Below are 23,568 nucleotides of genomic sequence, written 5' to 3'. Positions count from 1 at the left end.
GCCCGATCCAGCAGGGCCCTTCTTAAATGAGGGGCAGAACTCCTTGGGAGAGGATTAAGTTATAGGGATGGGAAAGGATCCAGAGACAGGCAGAGCCTTCCAACCATCACAAAATGTGGCACTGCAGCCACTGTTGCCTCAAGGATACGATAAGACAACCCTGGTATGAGACCCAGGTGGGGAAGAAGTGCCTGAAATGCTAAGGAGTCCTGCAGTCTTGCTCTTCCCTCCCAACAGCAGAGCTGACATTGCAACCACTACTTCTGCACTTTTGAGAGATTTCTTGGCCTATGTGGCCTTGCTGATCTCTTCCACTCCTGCATGGGAGGAATTCTACACATTCACCAGCGATTTGTGGTACTGGGTAGCAGAGCCCACAGTTAAAAAGGGGACCTGAAATTGAAAGATATGAGATATAAAGTACTGTGCTGTTAATCCTATTCCTGAGCACAAGCAGATTGTATTCATCTAACCAACACACAACTCTGCTATAACCTCAAGTATTTAAGCACTGGATCAGCTGTCATTTGCACTCCTGTGTTCTGATCCTTGCAGAGAGGAAAAGAAAAAGAAATTTTGTTGCCAGGGTTGTGCCAGTTTAAAATCTGTATAATCCCACAATTTGCTTAATGTAGTTAGGTCACAAAAAGCTCCTGTCTGCTCTATAATGAAATCTGAGAGGCTACAATGTACTTCTTAAAATTTCTTCTGTATTTTCTCTGTATTTCTATATGCACTTAGCACCTGAAGTCGTAATCCTCTTTTTGTGAAACTATAATCATCTTCTCAACAGCTGCTTGGAGGGTTTTCTTAATTCAAACAAAGGATTATGAAAAACTAGTTATGTCACAGGGGAAGAGAAAGTCTTAAGATACAGCTTATCAATTAAAAAACTTATTAACAAACAAAGCACACAAATACCACATAACAAAAATTCTTAAAAAGCACAGCTTTGTCTCCAAATACATAGCAGAATTTTTTCAGGATGAATCAGAAAAGCTGCCGAAAAAATTAAAAAAGTCTAAACTATATTAAATTTAATCTTTTCCAGCAATAAATTTATTCCCAGCACATGGGTTTTTCAAAAATATATCGCCTTATTTTAAAAGCAAAAATTCATGTTTTCTTAAAAAAGAAATTAGGTGTTAGTATTTCACGCCAACGCAGTTTTGAAAGAGCCAGCTTCTCAAGTAATCACAATAAAAACAAGGAAAACTGTCTCACTGTTTAAAAACCAGACACAGATTTATTCTATTCATAGTCATCCTAGTGCCACAGCAACCATAGAGAAATTTCCTTTAAAAAGTTCACAAAAAATTGTTGACAGTAGATGTCAAAGTATGGTTTTAATTGAAGTGATTAAGCTGTTCCCTGGCTGTCAACATTTTGCAGCTCCTTGATATTAACTAGAGGCTATATCCTTCCTTCATCATTGTATAGCTTAAGGAAGAAGTTTGAAAAATGTATGCCCTAGATTAGAACATACTTATCCAAGAAAAATGTCATTTATTTTCAAGTACTGCTCTTCTCGCTGATGTGACATGCAGTCTAATCCTCTGCATGTACTCAGAAAGTCAGACACACATGGGACTTACTTCCAAGTAAATGTACATTGGAATGGAACCCTAACTTGAAGACAATCAAATTGTACCACAGTAACAGGGTGTATTTGAGAATATTTATCATTCTAACTAACTACCCCCAAGAAGAAAGCACACGGTGATGAAATGTTCCAAACAGCTGGGTTTGCTAATTACTGTACAAGCTCAAGCACAGTCAAAAATTTAATCCCTTGTTTTGCACTTCCAACAAAGCAAAACTGATCTGATTTTAACAAAGCATTATAAACATGGATGCTGACACAGCCATTTTACTTTGCACTGTTGGCCTCTTGAACTGTACAAATATCTAGTTAAATATTATTCGCTAAATGATGAGTTCAGGGAGAAAAAAAAAACTATTTCAAATAATTCCAAAAACACTTAAGCCTGATTCTGAAAATGTTTACTCAAGAGTAAATTCCAACTAGTTCAATATAAACTTCTGAATAAGGCTGTAATCCTATGCACACTTTCCTGGGAGTAAGCCCCATTGAACACAATAGGACTTACTTCTAAGTAGACATGCATAGGATCGTGCCTTAAGTCAGTCAAAAATTGTAGCTTTAACAGAAGCAAGCCCCACTGATTTCAAATAAGCATACCAGGATCCTAGCCTTACAAATTCAAAACAATCTATTTGGACAGACAGGAGCTAAACTAAAACATACATCCTGTGGAACCTTAGAAAGACTTATTAATATTTTACTTATTTATTTTGGAAATGTATAGCTTGCCTTTTCAAATATGTTTTCAAGGCAGAGAACAAAAATAAAGCCAAGTCACAATTTAAAACATCAATAAAGCTTCTGAAGGGAATGATAAGCACAAAAAACTAAAACAGCAACCAATAAACTTGAACAGACAAGTTAGGAATAATATTTTGGTTATATAAACATGCTTTTTTTGTTTAAAAGACATAAGATCCCAAATATGGTGGAACTCAATAGACAACAGGTTCCACAATTTGAGAGTTTCCAATCTGTGCTATAGATCTTAAAGACTAGGAAAGTACATAGGGGAGAAGATATTCCCTCAAGTATCCAGGCCCAGACCATAAAAAGTAAGAATCAGTTATATGAATTTACTTCAGAAATTATCTTGTAACTTAGTGGAGGTCACATAGGATCAAAATTGGATGCTCCTTCACCCATGCCTTTCAGTTACCTCAAGAAATAAATTGTAATGGATTTTTCGCACAATCCTATACACGTTTATGAGGAAGTAAGCCCTGCTGTGTTCAATGGGGCTTACTCTCTGGTAACTGTTTATACAGGATTACAGCCTTTATCAAGGTTCTTCCATGTTATCAGCCTGCAATACCAGAACTTCACCATCTTGCCAGCCTAGGGACAAGAAGATGCAAAGCACGTCAAAGATCCCAAAGGTTCTACATGCAAATACAATGAAACCTGCATATAGACAGTCGTATGTGCTACTCATGATTTCTACACACAGTGGAATACTTGTAGTTGGCAACCTTCAGTCTCAAAAGACTATGGTATCAACAGTGGATATAGTACTGGATATATACTGGATCCACTGGGTCCAGTAGTAGTAGATCCACTGGGTACTCAACAGTGGAATACAAGCATGTACAATCATCAGAAATCATAATACAAGTTTTTGGAGATTTCCTACATGGAAATGCTTAAAGAATGAAGTACTCCTACAAATGTACTTATTTGTCCTCCATACCAATTTGAAACCATCAAGGATTGCAACTGGTGGCTTCAATTCCATGCATATTGATTTGGAAATGAACACCACTGAACTGACTAGGACTTAATTCCAAGTAAATCTGGATAGGTTTATCCTCTTAGTACAGGGGTGCTCACACTTTTTTGGCTCGAGAGCTACTTTGAAACCCAGCAAGGCCCGGAGATCTACCAGAGTTTTTTTTACAATGTTCGAGCCATCATAACATATAACATTTATTTGTACAATGTATGTTGGTGTACCTTGTGCCCCACTGAGTATAACAGGACTTACTCCTGAGTAGACATGCCTAGGATTAGGCTGTGAGGCTGCAATCCTAGCCACACTTACCTGGGAGTAAGCCCCATTGAGTACAATGGGCCTTACTCCCGGCGTTTCCTCCCAGAGGCACCTGAAGGGGGGTGGTCGGCACTCCGCGATCTACTCATTTTGCCTCGCGATCTACCGGTAGATCGCGATCCACCTATTGAGCACCCCTGTCTTAGTATCTCCCATTCATAGCAAGATGCCACATTCAACTCCAACTCATTTACTTGCTGCTACAGAGTTAATCTTTTCAATAAAGGACGAATTACGCCGGTTTTTTACTCTCATCACCAAAAAACCCCTAGACATAACCTACCTTAGCTTTTTTAGACTTGGACTGTATATCAAAGTCTATGTTCCAAAGCACTATAGGGCAGGAATCCTCATTAACAGTGGAGCACTGTCTAAAGATACAGTCTTTAGCATAAAGAACTTTCATATTTTACAGGGTTTCTAAGAATGCAATCCTATACACACTTTCCTAAGAATAAGCCCACTTGAACAAGAAGGGACTTACTTCTGAATAGAAATGCACACGATTGTGCGGTAAGACTACCATAAATAAATCTTGTCAAGTGGGTTTTTAAAAAATGAACTAAAAAAAAAAATCTCAAACTCAACTAGTACGGTAAGACCCAATATTCACTGCCCACACATCATGTAGGAGCAGGTCCTTCCTGATGACTTCACGAATGAGTTCTCAATCTCTCTCAACATGCACACAGTGTTCATTCTGTAGGCTCCCTGAAATGGATTGGGAGGCTCCTATGAAGCAGCCACATTCTAAATGAGATCTTCAGTCCCCCTAGTGCTCTCTGCTAGCAGACACTCTCCATAGTTTCAGATGGTGACACTTTCTAGTCCTACCGGGAGGTGTCAAAATATTTAAACCAGAGAGTTTTGCATGCGAAGCAAACTCAACCACTTACTTATAGCCCTTCTCCCTTAAATAATAATGACTGGCTTCAACAAAAGAGGTGACTGAATTAGGGTCCAATCCTATCCAATTTCTAGCACTGATGCAGACACAGGGTAAGGGAACAAACATTTCCTTACATTGAGGAGGCCTCCATGGGTACCTCCCTTCAGGATGCAGCACATGCCCCATTGGCACAGCTGCATCAGCACTACAAAGTTGGATAGTACTGGGCCTACCAATCCTATACTAGAGCCGGAGCTGGGTACTGTAAAGCACATTTACAGCACCTGGAGAGCACTGGAGCTGGGCCCGGCACACCACCTCTAGGGGTGAGACCACCAGAGAACGGAGCAGCCTCTGGGGGTGCAGGGGAGGAACTGGAGTAGGAGGAGGTGGGACCAGTGAAGCCCTTCTGGCTCAACATGGAGGCTCAGATGAAAGGAGATAGCTGGCGCAGATGCAATGAGACCCATTGCCAGGGTTTTTGTCCCCTTCCCCTGAGGAAACTCCCGGCGGCTTCCCAGCACCTGCTGGATACAGCAGTAGCCATTTTGCTCCAACGGGCACCAGGAAGTACAGAATTGGGCTGTCAGTCACCTTAATCATTGCTACCCAATGGCCATGTTTGTTTATTTGGAAGCAAATCACAAGTACAGTGCAATCCCAGGCATGTCTAAGAAGCAAATTTCACAGTATTTAATGAAACTTACTCCCAGTTAAGTGTGTATAAAATGATAACCTTAGCTGAACAAAATTTACTTCCAAGCAAGCACACGTATAGGGCTGCAGCCTCAAGTACTGGAAGTGGTTCTGTTTTGCCCAGTATAAGAATATTCCCATGGTAATCAGTCCTGTATTTTGTATTCGCTTCCACAAGCTCCAGCCCTTCCTCTGGCCAACAACAGTCATTGTTCCTACCAACTTTTGACTACCCAAATAACTACATGTAAACCCTGGTGGAGAGAGAAAAGAAAATTTGGTGGGCAAGTCTAATTTCTGTATGAGGGGGGTATGTCAGGTCACATGTACAAGGAAACCACTTTTACATGCAACCTTGATCATCTTCATCCTTTGGCACACACAGTGTACATGTACAGTGGCATAGCTAGAGGGGGTGCAGGAGTAGCAATTGCACCAGGTTGCAGGCTGCCTGGGGGCAACAGTCTGATCATTTGCCCATGCAATTCTCCCCACCCCGCAATCACTGCTTACACCTCTTGCAAAAAGTACCCAAATAAAACTGCACTCTTTGCAAGAAGAGCAGTGGGGATCACTGTCGCTTGCTCCCCTTGCTCTGAGGGCTTGGGGGGTGCCCAGGAGGTTTGGGGGGCAAGCAGGAGGGGCTGGGGGAGGTGGCAAATTTTTTATTTTTCAATTTTAAAAAAAATGTGGGTGCGATGTCATACCTGGAAGTGATTTCACTTCCGGGTGTGACATGGGGGGGTCATCATTTTTTAACTCTGCCCCAGGCTTCTGGGTAGCTAACTATGCCACTGTACATGTATGGGAAAACTGCACAAGCAGCTGTGGCTAGCCAGTATTATTTTTATTAATTATTATTATTATTATTTTATTAATTTATACCCCGCCTTTTTGCCCAACAGGCACACAAGGCAGCTTACAAACACTTTAAAAACACAACATTAAAAACAATCATTAAAAAACAAATTACAATAATTAAAAAATCTAAAAACAAACAAACCCCATGGATTTTCATATAAAAAGCAAGCAAGAACACCAGCCAGCCTGTCAACAATTAGAAGTATATATACACGGTCTGTGTCACAGCTGAAGACACATGCGCATGGTTGACCTCTCATAGTCTACACCGGCTATTTCCAGCCACTTTGCTGTGGCACGCTGGTGTGCTGTGAACAGCCTGCAAGTGTGCTGTGGGAATTTGGGGGTGATCATTTATTAGAAGGGCCAGTGGGGGATGTGAGCCCCCCACCAGCAGCACGGTGTGCCTCATCAATTGTAAACAGTGTGTCTTGACAATTTTTGTGCCTCCTCGGTGTGCCATGAAATAAATTGAAAGGTGCTGATCTACACACTGTAGGAGCATCAGCTTGTATTCCAGCACCCCCCCCCCATACACACACACACACACACACACACACACACACAGCAGAACAAGGCACAGCCCTGCAAACACACAGCTGCTTCTCTTGTGCGTTCAGCAGCCAGCAGAAGGCTGGGCTATTTTCCCCATTTGCCACCCTCCTTTCCAGAGAGGAGGAAGGAGGCGGGCTGGGCTGCCATTCAGTTTATTTTCGTCCCAGCAGCGCCCCTTCTTGCCTCCACCCTTATTGTGCAGCGAGAATAAGGCCAGGAGGAGGAGCAGCTGCAGCTCCTGCAAGGCAGGCAGGCCCCATTTAAAGCGGAGGCGCGAGAGCAGAGCGTCACGTGACGCAGTTCCTGGAAAGTTCTTGGAAAGCGGCCTTTGCACAATTGCTCCGAGCCGGGAAAGGGAGGAGGAGGAGGAGGCGCGCCCTGGGCTGTGTCAACACAAACAGCACCCGCCTCGCGTCCCCAGCATTCGCCCCCGCGGCCCAGCTAGGGCCTGATCCTGTGCATATGTACTACTCAGAAGCAATCCCATGGCATCCAATTGGACTTACTCCCAGGAAAAGGTGCCTAGGACGGCATTCTCAGGGCCCACTGCTAGGCACGTCTTTTACCCAGGAGCAAGTCCCATTGCATTCAGTAGGGCTTACTCCCAGGAAAAGGTGCATAGGACTGCCCGCCTTAGAGGCCAATCCTGTGCACATCTACTCAGAACTATGCCCCATTATAATCAACGGGGCTTGCTCCCAGGTAATTGTGGTGAGAATTGCAGCCTCCCAGCGCAATCCTGTGCATGTCTATTCATGCCCCATTGGATTCAATGAGGCTGACTCCTAGAAAGTGCTGTAGGATTGCAGCCTTAGAAATCAATCCTATGCATGCCTACTCAGAAGTGAGTCCCATTGTAGGCAATGGGACTTACTCCAAGGTAAGTGCGAATAAGCTTGCCTCACAGCCCAATCCTAGCCACACTTTCCTGAGAGTAAGCCCCACTGACTCTAATGGGACTTACTTCTGAGTAGGCAAGCACAGGACTGGGTTGTCAGTCAGGGGGCCCGAGCAACAGTAGCAACCGTATCCACACTTTCCTGGGAGCAAACCCCACTGAACACAATGGGACTTGCTTCTGAGTAGACACGCCTAGGCTCGGGCTCCACACCGGCACTCCTCCCGAGGCTTCGCAGCGACTCACACGCCGGGGGGCGACGATCCCCGCCCGCCTCTGCCACACTCTTCCCTCCTCACCACCCTCGGTGATTCCTCCTGCCCAGCCGGGCTGGGCGTCACAGGAAGAGTCCCTGCCCCTCGTAGTAGCGGCCACAAGTAACAAGCCCTGGCGAAAGAGTAGCAACAACCTGCGCGGGCTGAGGGCGGGGGAGCCTCCGGCGTCGCCTCTCTCGCTGCCTGGCGCGGCTGCTCCGTCCCTCTCGCCTCCTCCTGCTCGGCGCTCCCTTGATCTCCCCGGGGGAAGCGCGCCGGGCACCCCGGGGAAGGCAAGGCAAGGCGGCTGGCGGTGCGCACGGCTCTCCCTGCCTCCCCCCGCGCCTTTCCTCGACAGCAGCCCAGCCTTCTTGGAAAGCGCCGTGCGCGCCTGCAAGCCCCAGCTGGACCCGGTGGCGGCGGCGCCTCTCGCCCCGTCCCTCCGGGCGCGCTCCCCAGCCCCTGCTGCGAGCCGCGGTGGGGCGGGCTGGCTGAGGGAGGGACGGAAATCCATCGCAGCAGCAGCAGCAAGGAGAGGTCCTTGGAGAGGATGCTCGCCATGCCCGCGCAATGCAGCCCCGCTCCGCCGCGCTCCTAGCCAGCTCCCGGCTCTCCTTCTCCTCCTCCTCCCCAGGGTGCTGGCAGGTTGCTGCGGCCGCGCTCCTTATGGGCTGGCAGCCCAGCCGGGGCGGCCCCCGCTGAGGGCAAGGCGCTCCTTGGTGGCTCTCCTCCCCCTCCCCCCTCACCACCCCCGGGCGCGGTGGCTCCCCCGGCTCTGCCCCCCGATGACCCTGCGCGCGGCGGCCCAGTCTCCGGGTGGCACCACCAGCGGCGGCACCGGCGCCAGCCCGGACAGGGCTGGGCCAGCCCAGTGGGGGGCTGCTGGAGGCACGGAGCCCTCCGAGGCGGAGCGCCTGGACGCTGCCATGCAGGAGCTGAGGCGCGCAGGTAAGCTGCCTCCGAGGGGGGGAACAGGAGATCTCCCCTCGAGGAGGGGGTGGGTGACCCCCCCAACTGCGGGAAACAGTTCTCCCCTCGAGGAGAGCGCGCGCCCTGGGGTGGGTAGGGGTGCCCCATGGAGGGATTCTCCCCTCGAGGAGGGCGCGCGCACTCTGGGGGTGGGGGGTGAGTGCCCCCCCATGGCGGGAGTTCTCTCGAGGGGGAGGCCCCCATGGCGGGAAACAGGAGGAGCTCCCCTCAAGGAAGGCGCCTGGGGCTCGCTGGCTGGGTGGGTGTCCTCCATGGAGGGCAACAGGAGCTCTCCCCTCCAGGAGACCCCACGCCCCGGGGTGGGTGGCTGGGTGGGGACGCCCCATGGAGGAAAGCATGGGGCGCACCACTGGAGGGGAGGAGAAGGCGTGGGCTGGGTGGGTATCGCAGCACAGCTTCATGGGGGGGCGTGTGATTAATTAGCACCCCCCGGGCTGGTTGGCGGGAAAAATGACCCTCTGGGTCTGGGAGAAAAGTGGGTTACAGGCATGAGAGGACCCCCGGGGGCGGCCGCCCTGCAGCATCCACCTCTGGAAGGGAGGGCTGGACCCAGTGGGGGGGGGAAGGACAATCTTCGAAGCAAGCGTGTCTGCAGCAGACCCCCTGCCACTCAGAGCCTTCCTGGGAATGCGTGTTCAGACCCATCCTAGGCATGTCTGCTCGGAAGTAAGTCAGTGGGACTTACTCCCAGGTCAGGGTGGCCAGGATGGCAGCCTCAGAGCCCAATCCGATGCATGCCTACTCCCATTATAGTCCCATTATAGTCAGTGAGGTTTACTCCCAGGCAAGTGTGGCTAGGATGGAAGCCTTCAATCCGCAGATCCTCCAGATCTTTCGGGCAGGCTTCCTCCTTTCCCCGCTGTTTTGGTTTTGGTTTGGGGGGCTGCCTCTTCCTGCCTTCCAGGCGTGGCGGCTCTTCTCATTACTGCGGACCTGAAAACAATGGACAGAAGCAGGCAGGAGTCCAACCCACGTTGCCTTCTCCTTTTGGGAGGGGGGGGGGAAGGACACGAAAGAACTGCTTGATGGTCCTTGGGTTGAAACCCTCCTGTGGCCAAGTCCTTACCAACTTTGTCCTGTGGCTTCCAAATGTGGACATAACAGGATCAAACCGTGTCATTCAGATATACATGAATTCATAGGTAAAGCAAAGATTTAAGGACCAAAATAGTGAGGGTTGTGAGGGCTTTCTAGGAAAACAGGGCTGGGCTCTGGAAGTGGAAACTCCCAAAATTTGTGTGGCAGGCAAGCAGAATAAAATATATTCTATTTAATATCTGTATTTTCTAGTTTGTTTCTCAAACTGTGGGTCAGGACCCACTAAGTGGGTCACAAGCCAATTTCAGATGGTTCCCCATTTTCAATATTTTATTCTATTAGATGTATAATATTTTATATCTATATATAATTTATTATTATTATTAACAGTATTTATATACCGCTTTTCAACTAAAATTTCACTTATATAATAATATATATATCTAATCTATTAGAAATATAATAAATAATCAATTAGACTTAATGCTACCAAGGTATGTGACTGCATTTAGGGAAATGTGACAGATCTGTACTTTGAACAGGCTACTATGTACATGCTTTTAACAATGATAGTAAATGCGACTTACTCCTAGGTAAGTGTGGGTAAAATTACAGCCTAGGATTGTTAAAACTCTCCCTGTTGATGATGTCACTTTCCGTCATAACTTCACTTCCAGTGGGTCCTGACAGATTCTCATTCTAAAAAATTATCTCCCGTGCTAAAAGTTTGAGAACCACTGTTCTATTAGATATTCGATATTCTAATATCTGTCTAATAGAATATCTAATTTGTGTGGCAGACAAACAGAATAAAATATATTAGATATTCTAATATCTATCTATTAGATATTTGATATTCTAATCTATCTATTAGAATATCTAATTTGTGTGGCAGACAAGCAGAATAAAATAATTAGATATTCTAACAAATATTAGATATTCTAATACCTATCTATCTATTAGAATATCTAATTTGTGTGGTAGACAAGCAGAATAAAATATATTAGATATTTTCATAGATATTAGATATTCTAATATCTGTCTATTAGGTATTTAATATTCTAATATCTATGAGAATATCTAATTTGTGTGGCAGACAAGCAGAATATCTCACTTATAGATGAAATTGGCATAACATGTTGTTGTTCCTCATTTTCCCCTGAGAAAGATTTTTCAAAAGATTTTACTCCATGCCACAGTAACTGTATTGAGGTTCAAGAATAAAATAGCGATATTGTGCTACAACATCTTCTATTCATGTTGACAGCAAAAGAGAACTATTTCTGGCTGATACCAGAACATTTAGCATTGTTATATGAAGGGTGATTCTCTCTCCCCATTTCCTTGTTTTGTCTAAGATAGACATAATTTAGAAAGTACATGAATATTTTTTTTACTTTAAGTACCACTGTTATCTTTGTGTAAAGGTAGTATAAGCTTCGTTCCTCCCCCCTCTTTTTTTTTTGCTGTGGATGGCATTTCGAAAGTGTTCAGTTAGTTTTGTCTCATCATTTTGCTTGCATTTCGTTGTATGTTAATCTCTGTTGTGAGATGCCTTAAATCTTTGGAGAAGAGCAGGACATAAATCTATTTAAATAAATAAATAAATAAATAAATAAATAAATAAATAAAATTAAAGTTGCTTTTACAAGTGCTGTTAATGAAATAAGTCACATGATAAATGTTATTTATTGCTATACAATAAATATGTTTAGAATCGAACTGTTAGAGCCCAGTCCTTTGCCTCTCTACTCAGAAGTAAGCCATTATAGTCAGTGGGGCTTACTCTCTGGTAAGTGTGGATAGGATTGCAGCCTTAACCACATTAGTGTGGAGCCAGGTTAAGTACTAATATAATTTATACAGCACTTATTTAGCCCAGTTGTGTTCATGTTGACTCAGAGGTAAACCCCAAAAAGTTCAGTGGGGCTTACTCACCCAAGTTGGTGTACAAAGAATGTTACCCTTAATTTGCAAATCAGTATTGTGCATATCCTTGAGGTGGTCATTCTTACTCCTGTTTCACAGATGGGAAACGAAGGGTGAAACAGTGACTTGTTCAAAGCCATTCGTATGTGTTTGGTTCAGCAGTTATTTAAAATCTGGGATCTCCTAGGATCAACTTCGACTTTCTGTTCATGGATTACGACTCATGTCAAAATTCTCCAATGCAGCCAACATCCTCAACATGCATGCTCCTTGCTTCTAATGCATAACTTTTTTTTTTTTAATGTTAAGATACTTGAGTAACTTTGTTTCCCCTTCCTTTTAGGATGGTACTGGGGTAACATGAGTGTTGCAGAAGCCAAAGAGAGACTACAAGATACATCTGAAGGAACTTTCTTGGTCAGAGACAGCTCACACTCGGAATATCTACTGACTATTTCAGTCAAAACATCAGCAGGACCTACAAACCTACGCATAGAATTTCAGGATGGCAAATTCCGACTGGATTCTATTATCTGTGTCCGATCAAGGCTCCGACAATTTGACAGTGTGGTCCATCTGATTGAATACTATGTCCTTATGTGCAAGGATAGAAGAACTGTATATGAAATGCCTTCCAATGGAACAGTCCACCTATATTTGAATAAACCGCTCTTTCATTCAACTCCGTCTCTACAACACTACTGTAGAATAGCTATAAACAGATACACAAATGAGATCCAGGAACTTCCTTTACCACCAAGACTGAAGGATTTCTTGAAAGAGTATCAGTATCAGGTATAAATACATCTTCTATTTAACCTCAGATTTTAATCCCAAAATACAATATCATGAAATCGGAAAATCCTAAGCATTCAGCTGCATGAATGTGTCATGTAGGTCACAATTGTCAAAATACTAACAAGATATTTCTGTATATGTGTGGGAAAGGGACATTTGGATTTAATGTTCCACAGAACAGAACTTCGGTGTAGGGTGACCTCTTCCCCGTTTCTCCTGAAAATGTAGCTGGGAGACATGTGCTTGGGGGGATTTAGTAAGCTGAATGGAGAAAAGCACAAGCAGAGTTCAACTTACCCAATGGGACCTTCTTCCCTCCCTTTTCAGCCCCTGAAAAATCTGTTCTTGAGAGTTATGGAATTCTCTGGAATGGATAGAGTTGAGGCATGGAGGGCTACACCGTGATGGGTGAACCTGACAGAAATGAGAGGGATATCTTGCACATGCAGAATTGCCTTTCTGCTCATGAAAGACATCTTTGGACGAACCCACAACATGGATTGGACTCATCCCACACACCCCTTTTGCTCTTCAAATCAAACTTTTCATTATATAATATGTGACTGGGGCAGACCTGCATTCAAAAGACAGTTCTGCTACTGTCATGTCATGCTTGTCCCTAGTTTTCTTCACTCAGGAGCAGTGGAAGATCCTCCTGTGCTAATTAAAGCGCAACTAAAATGTCCTCTTGTTGATGTTGCTGCTCTTGAAAATCACATTTGTATGGTGTGGGGAAGGGGCTTGCATTATTCATCACCAGTGATGTCACAGATGTGAATACATACCCATAAGACTTGTGCAGCTGCAGTGCACACAGCACTTGTAAGCAATTAATATGGTATCTTAGAGAAGAGCAGTTTCCCAACAACATTGTGGTTTGAGTGTTGGGAAAGTGTAATATTCTCATAACTAAAGGGCTAAGGTGAGGGTTGGCATCTGGATCCTGTGCAGTCATAACTGCTGTGCATTCATGAATGCTGTTTGAATTATTCCTTAATAGAGCACAGATCTTCAGAAATAAAGGCAGTTCAAAATACTGGTATAGAAGAAGGACTAAAGTTTAAGCTGGTGTATAGGGAATAGGTTAACTGCCTCATTTTCAGATAAGTTTGGTGCTCTCATTGATGTATCCTTGCAGTTTACTCATTGGATTGGTGGTGTGTTAATGACTGAATATCACAGCTCCACAGTGGTGGTTCTTTATTTCACAGCATTATAGCAGAGTGTCTTTTTCTTCTTAATACTTTGATCTAGCAAGCTCTCCTGCTTGTGAAACCTGCAACCCAATTCTGACCTTGGCTAGTCAGAAGTGAGTCCGTTTAGTGGTACAACCAAGACCCTCCAGACACTCTGTGGGGCAATCTTTAAGCAGATACGTTTAGGGTCTGGTTGTAAGCAACACTGAATTGGAAAACTAATGAACGCTACTCACCTTGTACAGAGCAACAATACTGTAGTCTCCCATCTATGCATAGGTACTGTACTGCACATGGAACTTTGTTTCAAAAGAATTTCAAAGCTGGACTGGATAAACAAATACTTTACTGTCTTACAAGGACCCATTGGGTCACATACATTAAGATAATACGTCACGGTGGTGTATGAAGAGTCCCCTCTTTTTTGTTTATACAGTGAATTACTGCCTATGATAGGCCTCCCTTGAATTAGGCTTTGTAATTTCCTAGGCTGCAGTTCATGCAGTTGTGGTTTCCATGCCTGAACATGGATAGTGGCAATTATGACTATCTTCTACAGTGTAGAATTTTTTTTTTCCTTATTTCCTTGAAATGCAAGCAAGTCTGCCTGTTTTAAAGATTGTTCACAGCTGTAGCTGTCTGATTTCAGATTGTATTTAATAAAGTGAACATACATGCAGAGGCTATACGTCCTTCATGTTTTTGGTGCATTCATAGGGACAGTGTACAATTTTAATAGCAAGGTTTCTGTGCATTGTTGAGAAACACTTGCATATTGGTAAATTATTGCTAAAGGCAAACGTCATTACATTATACACTGTACAGGTATAGATAGCTAACATTCTGAGAGCCCAATCCTATGCATGTCTACTCAGAAGTGAGCTCCATTGTTGTCAAAGGGGCTTACTCCCAGGTTAGGATTGCTGTCTAAATGTTAGTGTTACTTCTAGAGTGGAACAATTTGCTCAAAGAGAAACATTAAATGTTCCTGTTCTTAGCGGTATAGCCAGTGAGGCATGTAGGGGCATGTAGACCCCAGAATCCTCTGGGACACTTTGTGTTTTGGCACAGCGCTCCACCTCCTTGGAAACCACAGGTGCTGAAACCTGTTGTGGTCCAAACTTGATAAATTAAACATTGACCCCTGGTTACTTTTCTTAATTAGGAAGCTTTATTCAAACACCTCATGCCAGGTCAGGGTGAACTCTGAGGGTGATCTAACATCCTTTTCCAGCTAATAAGGGGGTTGAGCAAGGCTGCGTCCTTGCCCCCTCTTTATTTAATCTATTCATCAGTGACCTTGCCCCTTTCTTGTCAGAGACAGACTCCCACCGTGCAAGACTCAGTCAACGCCCCGTTTTCCTTTTACTTTATGCTGATGATATGGCGTTACTCTCGTGTACACGAGTAGGGCTAAGGCGTTTGATCTCTAGGTGTATCCAATATTTCTCAGACAATGCTCTACAGCCAAACTACTCAAAATCTAAAATTTTAGTCCTTGAAAAACGATGGAAACAGCGCTCTTGGGTCTTCAATGGAAAGGCTATTCAACAGGTCAAAACCTTTAAATATTTGGGCTTGACCTTCCATCATAGTTTATCCTGGGTTCCGCAGCACATAGTTGCTCTCAAATCTGCTAGATTATCCCTACAGGGTATCTTACGATTTTTCTACGCAAGGGGAAATTCCTGTATTCCTGCAGCATTGCGTATCTTCAAAGTCAAAGTCGTGGCCCAATTATTTTATGGGATACCAATCTGGATTCCCTCTTTTAATAAGGAAATGGAAAGAGTACTCTCAATTTTTCTTTATAAGATTTTTGGTTTACCCCATTGTATCCCTTACACCACACTTTGCTTACAAGCAGGCTACAAAGGCTTGAATATATAGCCTGGTGCAGATTCATTAGTTTTTGGTTAAGTATCTGTTTTAACAGGGGTAATAACTCACTGACTCAGGACTTGCTTTCTGATTCTTGGACTTACTAAGGCTATATTTGCCTTTTTAGTAAGCTACGATCGATTGGTATACCGGTGGACCTGGTGGGTAATGATTCCTTGATGTGTTCTAGACAGACCATTATTTTTAGATTGAGAGATATTGAATACCAGGAACTCCTTGCTGAGGCAAACAAAACCCACTCACCTTTGTTTTTTCAGACTTTTCCGCCTCCTGGCCAGTGTTCTAGATTTTTATATATTTTAGATAATCCTTTACTCCGTCATGCTTTCACACTCACTAGATGAAATGTGTTCCCTTCTCGGGAACTGGATCTGAAATTTAATAAAACCACGCAACAGCGATTGACATGGCCCTGTGAGCAAGGATACAGGGAATCTCTGATTCACACAGTGCTCCATTGCCCGCTTTACAAGAAGTCTAGATCTATGCATTTGGACCTGTTTTTTGCCAATCACTCCAACTGTCATGATGAATTGAAACTACAGATACTACTTACAAATGGTAAAACCAATGGCGGATTTTTTTATATGAGATTTTTAACCAAACGTAAAATGGAGGGAAATCCTATATAACCTACATTTATTTCTGTTATGATGACCTGCTTGAATGCAACTTCTTGTGTAAGCTGCTCAGGCAACTGTTTTATGCCTAATAAAGGTTGATTGTGATTGTGGAAACCACAGGCGCTTCCTCCACTCCTGCCGTTTCCATCTGAACTGAGCGCATCCCAAAGTCTGTGGCATCATGGAAAAGGGCTCTGAGGAAGAACTTACTCTCAGACAGGAGACAAGATGGTTCAGGCTACCTCACTTGAACCCGCACAGTGAAAGTTTAGCAGGGTCACAACACAGGTAGATCCCTGAACAGAACAGCTGTGTAATTGCAATGATTGCTCATGGTAGCCATCCTGATTTTCCACAGAACTGCATATGCAAAGAAAACCAGATCACTTGTTTAGGCAAGAAGGTTATGTGACCTGATTTCCAGATATGTGGGCTAGATGAAGTGCCAAGTTAAGGTGCCAGGTAAAGAACAATCAAATGTGCCTACAAATAACTTTACGCAATTTGATCAGCACAAGAAGTTGATCCTGCAGATTGTTGTCAGTTTGGGCTATTTCTAATTTTTTAAGTTTGAAAGGTGACTTTCTTAAAACTATCTGAAGGAGACCAAGCATGTAGTTATAAAGAATAATAAAACAGTGTACTTAGGAGCTTATTTGAAGGTGGTTACACTGTTCCTTACATCCAGGAATCCAAGGCCATAATCACAGTACATCTTGCAAAATTTGGCACAGGGCTATTTCCTGGGATAGGCTTATTTTTACGGTTGCAGTAACATAATGATTAAAAAAAAAGTTGTATAAGTTCCCTAATCATGGGAAATTTGGAGCTTCTCTTCTCACTGGCATACTTTGCTTCCATGCTGCTTTGTATATTGAAAATCAGCTCAGTGGTTTGTGGAAACAAGAACTATAGTGACATGCATATGCTCCTTCCCTTAGAACACCTTTTCTCCACCCTGTTGACAGAAACAATGGTAATAGAGCCTGCTATGGCAGAAATGACATCATTCCTGTTCCTAACCCCCAAAGGGCAGGGAGGAGGGAGGAAGAAAAAGCAAGAAAATGCCTCTGATGGAGTGGAAGAATCATGCTACTTGAGGCACAAGGAAACATGCCTCAAGACTCTTCACCAGCCCTTCTCCTACATAGGAATAGGGCACGAAGCATTAGAGTCCTTTTCCTACATAGGAATAGGGCACTAAGTATCTATAGTAGTGGTTCTCAAACTTCCGAGGAGATTTACTCCTGGGGTAAGTCTTTGCGGGGGCAGGGGCAGCAAAGCGATCCCCAGAATCGCGCCCCTGCGGGCGGGCCTATTTTTCAACAAACCATATGTGCTCCCAGGGTCCAGGGGGTGCGGGGAGCCCCGCAGAGCGCTTGCAGGACTCTCAGCAGCTTTTAAACAGTGAAAGTTCCAAGCGTGACGAACCCAGAAATTCCACTTCCGGTTTAATCACACTTGGAACTTTCACTGTTTAAAAACCTTGGGGAGCCCTGCAAGCCACTGATCTATAGTGCTGTGTTCTCATTGTGTGGCTTCACAATGTCCAAATAATCCTAAACAGAGACACTGAGAAACTGTTGTCAGAGACTGAATAAAGTAGACAAATAAATACAGAGAGTCATATTTCCCTTTTTCTGTCATTTCCAAACTGGAATGTCAATTGAAAACTAATCCTAGTCTTATCAGATTAAATCTGGTTGCACCAGTTTCTGCGTAAACAGCAGCTACACATTCTGGCTCCTGTTTTTCAATCACTGGACATTTACAAACGGGGAAAAGTATTTTACGTTAGCATAGTTCTTAACTTTATTCATTCAACAAAGTAAATTATTTTTTCTTGCACAATAGGTTCTCAACTCTCAGTGGTTCTCAACTTTTTTGCTCTAGGACCCACTTTTTAGAATGACAATCTGTCAGGATCCATTGGAAGTGATGTCATTAACCTGCAGCTGATGTCATGTATGGAAGTGACATCAAAAAGCAGGAAAAATTTTAACACCCCCATATGACAAAAACCAATTAAGTAAATTAAAAGTTTACAATAAGTTTAAAAATTTATTTAAAATAAAGAACACTTCTAACACTCTCAAGCAGTTGCTGATATTTTTTTTTTTTTTAATTCTCCAGACATCCCAACGGCTGCAATCCTATCCACACTTACTTGGAAGTAAGCCCTATTGACTATCATTGTTAAAAGCATATACATAGTAGCCTGTTAAAAGTACAAATTTGTAACATTTCTCCACATTCAGTTGCATACCATGGTTGCATCAATTCTAATATATTAAAAATACAATACATATTGAAATGATTGGGTACCCACCTGAAATGGCTTCTGACCCACCTAGTGGGTCCTGACTCACAGTTTGAGAAACACTGTAGTAGGTTTAAGTATAATATGTTGAACCACCTATTTTGTAGTAATACTGTTAAGATATTGTGATGCCCCCTTCAAAATCTGGCTCTGTCCTATTAAGCTATGTTTAATAAAGAGAAGCATTTTGAGAATATAGGCTACTGCTTTAGCTTCCATGTTGACTAGAAGTCCATGTGCTCCTGGACTAAATATGCAAAGCGAAAGCAAGTTCAACAGATAACTGGAATTTCTTCCCACATAACGAATTTAGAACCAAGGCCTGTCTTACTAAAATCCTAATAGCGTAATCCTATGCATGTCTGCTCAGGAGTAAGCCCTGTTAAATTACATGGGAGTTACTCTGAGATAAGTGTATAAGACTGCAACCTAAGATTTGTCGTATAAGTCTCCTCTTTTATAGGTTATCCACTACATAACAAAGACAACACTGATGAGAAATAAAGTATGTGAAGCAGTATGACTCTGAACCTGCTTGACATGGCTGCATTCCAGGGGGATTATGAATTTCACTGGAATTTTTACCCTGTACATTACTTAAAATTCTTTAGTAAACGAGAGGCTGATAAGGAAAAACTGAGCTCTCTCAAACCTTCAACAGCATGCAATAAGCATGCGAGATATAATTAGTTAGATATTGATAAACAAGTATTTCAAATTATCTATACTTTGTAAAAACATGCGTTATAATCTTTACCCTTCAAGTAAATCATTATCGTATTATTACACACAGTAATCTGAGGCCGAGAGGAGCAACTAGTCCTACATCACAGTCAGTAGCTAAATTGGAATTTGACCCCAGGTCTAATTTCAGTCCTTCCTCTACTGCCTTGTGAAAATCTGGTGTTATCAGTTGGCCATTCTGCAACATAAGTGCCATGATGTACGTTATGTACTTTCTTATTGATAGGCCAACACGCTCTTTGTAGGCTCAGATGTTTTGGAGAAATATAAAATATTTCTTTGGGAATTGATTACCACACTCACTAGCTATACCTACCACATCAGACCATTTAGTTTTCTGGAGAATCTTTAAATTGTAATAGCTTTTAAATCCTAAATTGTTGCTGATGCCAGTTCTGTTGCAATCCAGGATATTTGGCATATCTGTGGGGGGTCAGGGGGGCAAATGCCCCAAGGTGCCATCCAGCCTCATAAGGTCTACTAGGGGCCGGGGACAGCCTCTCCAACCCTCAGAAGGCCTAAAAAATCATTTCCATTTTTTCTCTGAAAATCATAAGTGATGTTTTTGGCCTGGGGGATGGCATTTTGCAGTCCTGGCCCCAGGTGGCACAGGGGCCATGATTGCAATTAGACCACAGATCTCTCTTTAAGGCAGTATTTCTTCAATTTGAATTCAGTAGAATTTCTTCTTCAATTGCTCCCCTTCTTAAGCTTATTACAGCTTCCAACGCCTTGGGCCATGTGTTAGAGTCCCACATCTGAACAGGAGCAGCACAAGAAGGGGTTCTGGGTGAGTGACAATATGGTAACTGTGGTTGGCTCAAAAATCTCCAGAGAATTACATCCCCAGTTATGCTTTCTTGGAACTGGGGAATGGGTTCCCATCAAACAATTTGGAGGCCTGAGGAATTAAATGAATAGGATTCCTTAAATAGGCCTTGGAGTAAAAGTTGATATTAAGGATTAAATGAGATGATCTGATGCAGAAAATGTTAATGAAAATATTGTCAGAATATAATTTGAGGATTTCTCTAGATTCAGTGGTTCCCAACCTGGGGTATGTGGACCCCCAGGCGTACTTGCCAAGACATTTAGGAGTACTTGAAAAATAATTGAATGATGGCAGAAAAAGGCAGGTCTATATTAGAATGCCTTGTGGGGTACAATTTATGGAAATAGGCTGCCAAGGGGTACGCAAGTGAAAAAATGTTGGGAACCCTGATCTAGTACAAAAAAAGTTGGTGAAACTATCAAGATGAACATGGAAGGATGGTGGATTTTGGTAATGCTGCCAGTAATTTTGAAAGTAAACTGGGTTGTCGGACTATTCCATTGTCCTAAATTTGAGAATTTCACCCAGCACTAATGGTAAGCAGGACCATTCAGAAAAGAGGGGGACCTCCATTACTGCACTCCTCCACATCATTCTTTCCAGTCTGGAAATAGGTTGTATCTTGCCCTGAAAACTGCATCTAGCAGATCTGGATAATTGCAGTTCCAGTAACATTCTCATCTGAGTGGCTTGGTTTTGTTGTTTAAAAGAGAGTAAGCAAACTGTAAACAGCTGGTATTTATCTGCATATGCAAGGCAACGGAATTAACTACATATAATTGGAACACTGGTTGTCACAGTTCCTAGATAACACTCTTTTGAGTCAAGCAAGGAAACGTGCTCAGCTAGAACAAGTAGTACCTGATATGACTCTCACACATGACACTGACACATTTTTGACATTTGATACACTGGCTTTAGAAGTACCCTTGTGAGTCATGAAAGGAAATAACATTCAATCTGACAGTGAGTCACGGTTCTGTCCTTTATTAAATATTACAACTTGAAATAAAAAGATAAAACAAGGGGGGGGGGAAGAGAGATACAATCATGTTTGTAATCTATTTTTGAGAACCAGAAACATTTGTGTTTATATAAAGTTCTGCAGAAGTTTCTATAGTGTGTCTGCACATGTTGTGTTTGCTTTCATCTGCTCTGTTTTCATTTGTCAATCCAGGCACTTCCAATGTGCATTTTTCACTGCAATGAGAGGGGCCACAATATTTAGGCTGCAATCCTAACCACACTTTCCTGAGAGTAAGTCCCGTTGAACAAAATAGGACTTCTGGGTAGACCTGGTTAGGATTGTGCCTGTAGTTTATTAATTTAATTTAGGGCCTATCTGGGCCTAGCGCCGGCGCTGAGCTCCAGCGTCAGTGCTGGGTAGTGTAAACATGCTATAAAGCATGTTTATGACACCCCAAGTAGGGAGCTCTGGTGCTAGGCCAGCACTAGTTGGTACTGGGTCCAGCACCAGATGGATTACACCGCCAGAGCACCCAACAGTAAGTCATACTGCCAGGCAGCAATGTGGATTTTTGGGGTGGGGGGAGGCATTCTGGGGTGGGGGTGGGGGGAAGGGACTGGCCTAGGTGGGGGCGGGACCATCAGAGCCCTGCTCTGCCGGATCCTATCCTCTGTGTTGAGCTGCAAAACCCGACACAGAGGTTCTCAAGTCTGCGCTGGCAAAATAACCCTTCCCTTCCCGAAATAGTCCTTCCCCTGAAGAAGCCTCTGATGGCCTCAGTGGGGCCACTGGATACAGTGGTCACCATTTTGGCACTGCTGCACTGCATCCTGTCCAGGATAGGATTGGGCAGCCCACTGATTCTAGCAATCAATCACAAGCATTCTAGTAATCAATTAACAAGCAGTTAACTGTGATTGAAACTGTGACCCTGATTAATTGGGCAATGTGTTTTTAAAGAACATTAATTATTTTTAATAGAAGAACTTATAAAAACCACAGATGACAGCCACAACATTCAAAGAGACGGTCCCCCTTCAGAAGCCTCTACAAAATCAAGTAGAGATGGCTGAAGACTGGAACAGGGACAGAACATTCAGAATTGTTGACAGCTTCAGTGTGTTAAACCAGCAAAATTGGTTTTTGGAGTCCTTCCAGCTTTTATTTGAAGGGAACCCTTATACCCAGCCCTGGGAAAGCTTTTTGTGTAATGGAATGGAGTACAAATGGAAATTTTCTATAGAAAACCTATTTCTCAGATGCAGAAACTACTAATCCAATGAATTTAAAAAACCACACTTTAATTGCAGTTTAAACTTTAATTACACATATTTTTGCTCGGGCATAGAACTCTGGAAGATTGTGACCCTACAGTCGTGGTTTTACTTTTCATATATACTGTAATTAAAATCTTATGATTTTGTGCTATTAATTAGAAAGACTGGACCTGATCCTGCTGTTGTGGAGCAAAACTAATCATATGTAACAGCTGGTGGTCTTGGGTGTAGATGTGCGTGCCTGCTCATCTCCAAAGAGGCTTCCAGCCAGTTCAGTAATAAACATCATAATTCGGCCACTTAAAAATGAATGTGTCTGCTGGAGCTGGATGACTATCTGGGAAAATACAATACTGAATATTTTCTCCAAAAACATAAGGAGAGATGGCAATTAGGAATGTTTTACAGTACATCTATCATGGTTGGCAACCTTCAGTCTCGAAAGACTATGGTATAAGCCTACAGCACCCGGTATTGCCAGGTGGTCTCCCATCCAAGTACTAACCAGGCCTAACCCTGCTTAGCTTCTGAGATCAGATGAGGGTAACAGTTGCTGCCTGCCCACATCTATCATACCTTAAGCCCATCCAGCACAAAGGGGGAGGCAAAAAGAACATCTCCACAGTGGTGCAGGCTTCTTGGGAACTCCACCAATGTCCCCAGAAACCCTAAAACCACCCACTAATCGTGGGGCAGCAGTCTGTTATTGGGTCCATATGTGCCCTTACAGGTCAATCACTGCAGCTTTCTCAGACCAATGCTGGCAAACAGGGATGTGCCACCAGGGTGAACCAAGCAGGGCAGTGTTAGCCACAGGTCTAACACATGGCCACTGCCAGAATGAGGCAGGAGCTTCTGTGGGGAAGGAGGCAAAAGCAGGAAACTGCTAGAAATCCCAGCACACAAGAGTTCAAGTTCCCTTATGCTACTAAAATAGGTCGCAATGCTATCTGCATTTACATGGGAGTAACCCCATTGACTCTAATAGAACTTTCTTCTGAGTAGACATGCATAACCTTGGGCTCTCAAACACATACATCTGAGAAACACATTTTCAACTGCAGTAGACCTGGAGAAGGAAGATAGCTCCCATGGAAGCTGACAGTCATGTGAAATGAACACACAGGTTTCCCTCAGGGCAAG

At 43.4% G+C, this 23,568-nt stretch overlaps 3 protein-coding genes across 3 annotated transcripts in view; 2 read left to right on the top strand and 1 right to left on the bottom strand.

Annotated features, from left to right (window-relative positions):
• Window positions 1–2,888: 2,888 nt before the first annotated feature.
• On the bottom strand, window positions 2,889–8,425 carry LOC136657577 (uncharacterized). Its single transcript, XM_066634496.1, has 2 exons — window positions 7,965–8,425; window positions 2,889–2,944 (listed from the first exon to the last, which is right to left on the bottom strand). The coding sequence occupies exons 1-2, from the start codon at window positions 8,368–8,370 to the stop codon at window positions 2,889–2,891; spliced, it is 462 nt and encodes a 153-aa protein (XP_066490593.1). The 5' UTR covers window positions 8,371–8,425.
• SOCS2 (suppressor of cytokine signaling 2) lies at window positions 7,877–12,980 on the top strand. The gene is made up of 2 exons (XM_066634659.1): window positions 7,877–8,757; window positions 12,110–12,980. Exons 1-2 carry the CDS (start codon window positions 8,595–8,597, stop codon window positions 12,565–12,567), a joined length of 621 nt encoding a protein of 206 aa, XP_066490756.1. The 5' UTR covers window positions 7,877–8,594; the 3' UTR covers window positions 12,568–12,980.
• CRADD (CASP2 and RIPK1 domain containing adaptor with death domain) overlaps window positions 12,479–23,568 on the top strand; it is a 71,564-nt gene continuing 60,474 nt past the window's right edge. The window contains exon 1 of the mRNA XM_066634661.1: window positions 12,479–12,561. The gene's annotated coding sequence lies outside the window, so the exon portion shown is untranslated. The remainder of the gene's footprint in view (window positions 12,562–23,568) is intronic.

This window comes from Tiliqua scincoides, chromosome 7, assembly GCF_035046505.1.
Source record: "Tiliqua scincoides isolate rTilSci1 chromosome 7, rTilSci1.hap2, whole genome shotgun sequence".
Taxonomy (NCBI): Eukaryota; Metazoa; Chordata; class Lepidosauria; order Squamata; family Scincidae; genus Tiliqua; species Tiliqua scincoides.
Note: the sequence above shows the minus strand (reverse complement) of the source record. Positions and strands in the feature narration are given on the sequence as shown.

Excerpts from the sequence above, each read along its gene's own strand:
- SOCS2 (XM_066634659.1), top strand. The coding sequence starts at position 8,595 with ATGACCCTGCGCGCGGCGGCCCAGTCTCCGGGTGGCACCACCAGCGGC. Across the intron at positions 8,758-12,109 it reads GCAGGAGCTGAGGCGCGCAG|GATGGTACTGGGGTAACATG; the intron begins GTAAGCTGCCTC and ends CCTTCCTTTTAG.
- LOC136657577 (XM_066634496.1), bottom strand. The coding sequence starts at position 8,370 with ATGGCGAGCATCCTCTCCAAGGACCTCTCCTTGCTGCTGCTGCTGCGA. Across the intron at positions 2,945-7,964 it reads CCCGCCCTCAGCCCGCGCAG|GCTGGCAAGATGGTGAAGTT; the intron begins GTTGTTGCTACT and ends TCTTGTCCCTAG.